The following is a 7,017-nucleotide window of genomic DNA, read 5'->3' as shown; positions in this document are numbered from 1 at the left end:
TAAAAAAAAAACAATTGGAGGGTGAAAATGATACGACTTTATAGTTATTAATTGTCCTTTAATAATAATCTAGTCGAATAGTGAATGATGTGGCTTCGTATGAACAACACTTCTTGTTATTATTATTATTATTAGCGGTACTAATTAGATATAAAGAAACTAGACAACGTCTACAAACTTTTAAAATTTCAAATTATTTAATATTTATGGACATGACCATTCAAATTTGTTTAAAGAGAAGTGTTACATACACAAAAAGAGTACACAAAAATAAACCTACAAACTGATATAGTTTCATGTAATCCATTATATCTACTTTACAATAAAAGTAACTTTACAATTTGAAGTACTGCATCAAGCCACATCAGTTTGTGGGTTTACTTTTATGTAATCCCTTTGTAGCTAAAGTATTTCTCTTGTTTAAATCTCAGCGAGCCAAGGTGGGTGATGTGGCTCAACAGTAGCAAGCAAAGCTCCTACTTCCAAAATCATAGTTATTGATTTGTGCTTGGATATGAAAACCATACAGACCTTGAAGACTGGAGTTTATGAAGCATACCATATTTAAGGCATTGTCAGCTAAGCTTAGCTGATTAAATCAGTCGATTTTGTATCAAAGACTGGTGTAAAAATGTCGTGTTCTATAAGAATGAAATGTGGGTTTTGTTTTGCAGAAAACTGAGATACGAGGAGCACATATCATCAACATAGTAATGAAATGCAAGACTTACTATTTGGTCGGGTCTGGTGATAACTTTTCCCCAACTGGTTTCTTATCGAGTCGGGTCCGCCATGCAGCTTTATTATACACTCTTACATGAAGCTTATAGAAAGGATAAATATAAAAGAATCTTACATATTGGCTGTACTTATTCCACGTCCATGTGATGTAATAAGCACATAGGATTTCACAAGTTCCAAATGATGAAGAAGGGAATTCTAACAATAATTCATGTAGTTGAAAGAAGCTAGAGTGCATATACATCATCACACTAGATGTGGAAATAGTTCTGTTTCTGTTGAACCACCTCAGTCAGTTTTGTGCTAAATGATCATAAATTTACAATAAACACATTCTTTTATCTATAATATTTCTTCTCTATTGGGTATTTTTATGTTAAATGACCATAAATTTAAAAAAAAAAAAAATTGAAAGATCATGTATTTAAAGATCAAGAACACTACATCTTTATAAACAAAATTTAAAATAGAATAGGATTAAAAAACATCATTTTTCTCACGCATTGCGCGAGTGTGCGGCTAGTGTTACAACAAGCTTTGAGGCAGCACGGTGAAAAGGCTGTATAGAGACAGATATGTTTCCCTAGAATAATCTTAGCTACCCACAAAAGGAGAAAAGAAAGAAACACAGTCTTTGGTCAACAATCTGTGAGATTTAGAGTAAAAATGATCCACCGGCTGATCACACAAGTCATCTGGCTTCTAATGCCCTTGACCTCTATCAAACTTACACTACCATATCAAATAATGGATTTGGTGAAGTTTTAGTGCACACAGTCATTCATGATCTCCCTTCTTTACTTCTAGGGGCGAGGAAATCTGTTTCAGAAACCACTGGATTTGTGTTCTTGAGTGGCATTTCGTGGTTATGTTTTCCCTCATATGTTGTGATAAAAGCTCTTGGATCTTCTGATGTTCTTTCCACATGTTTGCGCACACCGCATTTGAGACTGGTACATCTGTAGTAACTTCTGCAAGACACATGGAACGAGGTTTAAGGAATATTATCTGGAAAGAAAGATCAATCGCTTCTTACTTAAAAGGACTTGAATATAAAGGCCACATTAGACCAGGAACCTGAAATAGAGAAGATTATATCAACATAAAATGGACAAGAATCTTAACCTGGGATATGGATTTCCCTTGACAACCTTCTGTCCATATTTCCTCCAGCGAAAGCCATCGGTCATAGTTTCAGAATCTGTGGAGTTTTGCAACACAATGCGGGGCTCTTGTGTGCCTTTCCGTAATAGACCTGCTTCGTTGGATTGACTCTCACTTTTCCTGAAGCAGAGAACATTAAGTTCAGCAAAAACAATCGTATGCCACTTGAATGAAAAGAACGATTATAATGTGGGCTTAAAAAAGAGAGCTTACTAATTTTAACAATATGCTGAATTTTGGACATATCCCTAAAATTATTTTTAGCATCAATTGAAACATCATTCCCAAAAGCATTAGGATATAAAGCTCTCTTTATCACCAATTCAGCATGCAAAACCATCTCAGATTGGGTTACCTAGTATAGCCAGTGTGTCTTTCATTTTAGGCAGCTATAAATATCCATAAGGGTCCGTTTGGATTCAGAAATGAATTGAAATGATTTGTGAATAGAAGTGAGATTTTTAGTTGAAATTAGATGAGATGAGCTGCCTCTAAATCCAAACGGGCTCTTAATCTTACCTTTTTTTGCTTTTGGGTTCCTCATCCGCCAGCTCCATTGTTTTGTTCCCTTCTTCACATTCTCCACTAAGGCCACAGGAATTATCAGGAGTACCAGCAGCAGCAGCAGCAGCAATTGTACCAGTTGAAACAGGATCACAATTTAGTGCAGCATTACCCTGATAAGTAGAACGTGCAGCCAATCCTACTTCATTCTGATTTTCTACTCTGCCTTCAGAACCATCATTTCCTTCATTGTATCTGCTGCTGGTGGTATCTTGACCAAGCCCATCAGATACAATTCCTAGCCCTTGTGTTGTCCCTGATGAGTTGCGCTTAAGAGGCTGAGGCTTTGAATGGTTGTGCTCACCCTTGTAAACAATCTCTGCAATCTGACCATCCAATGATCTCTCAACCTTCTTTTTCACGGGGCAATTTGGATGTGTGCACTTATAATAACTTCTTGGGTACTCACTTCCTTTGACTTGCTTTTGGCCATATTTTCTCCAATTATATCCATCATAAGAAGGACTATCACCATTAGCTGTAGTCGGCAAAGCTTTCGGATCCTCCTCCAGTTTCTGGGATGCTACCTTCGCAGGCCCAACTGCCTGATTTGTTTCAACTCGTGAGGGAATTTTCTGGTGAAGATTTGATCTTTTTTGGGATCTGAACTTATGTTTCTCTTGGTTTGAATGTTGGGAGGAGGTCTTGAATGTTGGTTGTGGTGGTTGATGATTAGTATTGAAGTTTCCCTGTTCAAAAAGAAAAGGAATATTCTTACGCTTAGGAAGTCTACAAAATATCCAATGTCATTGAACAAGATGGAAAAAATAAAGAAATAAAAATAACAACAGAACGACATGAATAGCCATTAAGAGACCATACATGTCAGAAAAGAAAGATGTACCCCTATAAAACAACAAATACGCATATGTTAGCAACTGACCATATTTGCCAAGAGAGAAGCAGTCGTCTTTGATACAAATTTTGCCAATGGTTTGTATACCACAGTTGCTTTGCTCTCAAATTTCGGAACCTCATCAGCTGAATTACAAACAGCTGCTCCAGAGATTTCTGCCTGAAATCACCAGCCAACAGAAAGATCAGAAGAACTTAAATGACTAAGGACTCTGAGAAGAACTTAGAAGATCATCTTCTTTGAGAAGAACTTAGAAGGTCACCTGAGAAGAAACCGGCCCAGGTGGAGCACGATTCACCATTGGCTTGAACCTCACTGTCTTTGGTCGAATAGCAGCAACTGCAGTTGAACATACATTGGAGGGCGAGACACCAATGGTGTCTGCAAGAAGTTCTGAGAAAGATCTAAAACTGGAACAACTCGGTCTTGAGGCAACTGGCCTAGCAATAACTACTCTCTCTGCTTCCTTGGTATCCATCTCAAATGATTATATGCTGTTCTAATTTAAAGTTTCATAGAGCATTATCCTCGATGAATAAAAGGAGAGCTTTGAACTCCAATAGGTCTGGAATAGAGTATATACTATAAACTTGTTGGGAGGTGATACTTTAAGCAGAACAACTAAAGCATGCTTCAAATGTTCCTTTCATGTGTTGATTCCAGATTAACTTAGCCAAAACTCTTCTTCAAACCTGCATTATCCTATGATGATCAGATAAACTACTAGTAAATGAGAAATAAAATTATAACAATGAAGAAAAGCAAAGCCATTAAGTTATTAACAAACTATTCTGTCACATGCAGCCACGCATATCATTTGGTATCAGAATCCTGGCTATGCGAAACCTGGATTGCAAATCTGATTTATAATTAGCCAAGACACGTACATGGGATTAACTTTCGATAGTTCGTCAAGAAAAAATGTTCAGACCAACCTTTCTGGAACTGAATTTAACTTAGTTATTGGATACCATTGTAGGAAGATGGGAATGCAGGAGAAACTAATAAGATGATTTTCAACTTAAATCGGCTAGCCTAGCTTCAGAAGAAAGCCTTATGCTTGTTAAATCTTTAAAAATAATTGATGTGAAATAACTGGATTAAATTCAAGCAAGCCTTTTAAACTAGAAGCAAACACAGTTTCTTCTATTATTGAAGTTATTTTCAGTTTAAAAACTTTATATTAAAGCTTAACCAACTTAAAATAAAACAATCTTCAAATAAACTCTGACCAGTAAATGAATTTCAGTTTTATCTTCTCCTTTTTCTTAATGTTCAAGGCATTGTAGAAAGAAGGATGAATTTCAATCGTCAATAAACATCATGCGATGCAAGGGCCTCGTAGTCTGAATCCGACTGATGTAATTCAGAGTAAATATAGTAAAACTATTACAGTAAATTAGCAGATAAAAAATATGGGTACGAGGAACTTCCACTGCTACCAAGTTCTAAGCAAAATATGAGTTATAAAGAAACTCCAAGAAAAATATGAGATATAGCCAATGGTGTTTCATAAAATATTTATTTGAGCAACTGAGATTTCTCTCTACAACTTTGAGTATGACAATCTTTAGTTGAACAATGGAATTCTTTTTTCTTAACTCTATAGAACAGTAATCCATATTCTCCACCAAAATAAAAGACACCATGGATAGACAACGCATTATGGATTTCCTCGTCCAACTTCACATCTACAAGGAAGCGTAATGATGCTTATCTGCCTACAACACAGTGAATTTCTTGCTATTGCAAGTTTGCAATAAAGTTAAATAATTTTCAACATAAAAATACCAGTTTCTCTTAATAAACCAACTTAAAAATACCAACTTGAATCTTATCATCAATCCCAAAGTTGATGATAAAAACCCTATTGCTATTAGCCTTTCCAGATTCATTTTCCTCCTCCAAAGACATGATACCAAGAATCTAATGCGACTAGCAGAGCTAAGAACTACCATAAAATATCACCTTCTGTATATGGGACATTCTTAACAACTAAATCATTAAGAAAACCCAAAACCAATCGGAATTATTTCATCTTTTGAAGGATAAAAAAGAAAAAGAAGAAAAAACCAAGCACTATAGGCAGCAAGAGAATTTTAAGAGTTTTGCAACAATGGGTACTAAATTGCACGAATACAAAACAAAGCATCACATAAACAGAGATTTTTTTTTTTTTTTTTTTTTTTTTTTTTTTTTTGCCCAACTCGCTGAAACAGAAGCTTTCTCCTAATTCACAGCAAGACAAACTTTCTAAACCAAAACCGAAGATGCTGGATAATATTGGACTTGAGAGTTGCAATGAACTCCAAAGAAACCCCAGCGATCCTTAGAACTAAAGCACATGCAAACGAGTCACAGATAAAATCCAAAGACATTCAGATAGACAAAATAAAAATAAAAGGAAAGGAAGGGGGAGAGCCAACCAGAATGGCAATAACTAGCAAGCAAGAAGTTTGTTGGCTTCTTGAAATACCGTTCACCAATTCATTTTATACCATTTGGATGGACCTGTATTGGGTGGAGGCTTTTTTACAATCAAATAAATAAACCTGAACCTAGAAAATAAAAACGTGACATATATACAAGAACTTGACCTCTCAGAGAGAGAAACCTCGACCAGTTTAACATGTGATGACGCCCAATCATATCGGGTTCTTATTAAGCAAAAACAACCTTAAAGACTTTTTACTGGTCATTCAGTGCCTGTGGTTTTTAAACAGTTTAGAGAAAGAGAGAGAGGCTTACTAAGGAAAACAGATGGGAAAGTTGCAGCAGAAAGTAACGCAAATCCAAGAAAAAACTTTACTTTGTTGGATTTTCATCAGAACTTTTGTCTCAAAGACAGAGATTACCGGAGTGGTTTGGACCAAGAACACCGAGCCTACTTGTACGGCCAACGAACTGTCTCAGCGTCTCTCTGCTTCCCATTTTTTGACTCTCCGATAAATAGATAACATATCATAGCGCGTGATATGCACTGGAGACCTCAGTACGGGCAAGCTCAACAGGAAACCAAAGTAAACGGCTGAAAACCTGACACTATAATTGATTTGGATCTTAATCTGTGATCAATAATCTGCTCCTCTATTGATCACAGATTAGTGGAAAGATAGATCTTTTCCCCCACCATTCTCTGAAGAAAATGAATCGAAAGTTACTAGCAGAAAAGATCCATCTTTTGAAACTTCCAACATTCTCTAATCATATAATCTTGTACAAACAAACCCATGTTGGGATAATCTTGTTAGCAACCAGAATTCAATGGCAAAGCGAGATCCAGGTTGGTTGCAAGACATGTCAGGTACAAAATAAAAGCATATGACTTATGGTTAGGAAGACATGTAATGTGCAATAATGTTGTCGGTTAATTCTTTGCATTAATCTGGCAAGGCAATGCCAATTACTCAAGAGCTGCGTACATACAGGAAGAAGGGTTACTTGCTGCACTTACACTAGAAAATGAATTTAGTAAATGATTTTAATTGAATCGAGTAGCCTGACTTTTCTCCTTTTTATAGATTGTTAATTATGACTTGCTACTTTTGGCTCCTGTTCCCCACCTTTCAGGGAAGTTAATAATCTGACACTCCCATCTCTAAAAATGCATACATAGAGCAGCATCTTTACATGGTCAATTGATGGAGTAAACCAAACTATGTTTTTTTAATGTAACGTCCCAATGGAATGGA

General features: G+C 36.1%; 1 protein-coding gene across 3 annotated transcripts; it reads right to left on the bottom strand.

Moving 5' to 3' along the window:
* Positions 1-1,188: 1,188 nt before the first annotated feature.
* LOC121266926 (WRKY transcription factor 44-like) lies at positions 1,189-6,788 on the bottom strand. Of its 3 annotated transcripts, none has more exons than XM_041170779.1 (7): positions 6,074-6,788; positions 5,752-5,836; positions 3,588-4,017; positions 3,353-3,484; positions 2,425-3,158; positions 1,867-2,025; positions 1,189-1,712 (listed from the first exon to the last, which is right to left on the bottom strand). In XM_041170779.1, the coding sequence occupies exons 3-7, from the start codon at positions 3,801-3,803 to the stop codon at positions 1,523-1,525; spliced, it is 1,431 nt and encodes a 476-aa protein (XP_041026713.1). In that variant the 5' UTR covers positions 3,804-4,017; positions 5,752-5,836; positions 6,074-6,788; the 3' UTR covers positions 1,189-1,522. The 3 variants fall into 3 exon arrangements, with proteins under 3 accessions (XP_041026713.1, XP_041026714.1, XP_041026712.1); XM_041170780.1 differs by lacking the exon at positions 6,074-6,788 and adding an exon at positions 5,923-6,013; XM_041170778.1 differs by lacking the exon at positions 5,752-5,836.
* Between the last annotated feature and the right edge of the window lie 229 nt (positions 6,789-7,017).

The sequence above is a fragment of the Juglans microcarpa x Juglans regia genome, chromosome 5S (genome assembly GCF_004785595.1).
Source record: "Juglans microcarpa x Juglans regia isolate MS1-56 chromosome 5S, Jm3101_v1.0, whole genome shotgun sequence".
Classification (NCBI taxonomy): Eukaryota; Viridiplantae; Streptophyta; class Magnoliopsida; order Fagales; family Juglandaceae; genus Juglans; species Juglans microcarpa x Juglans regia.
Note: the sequence above shows the minus strand (reverse complement) of the source record. Positions and strands in the feature narration are given on the sequence as shown.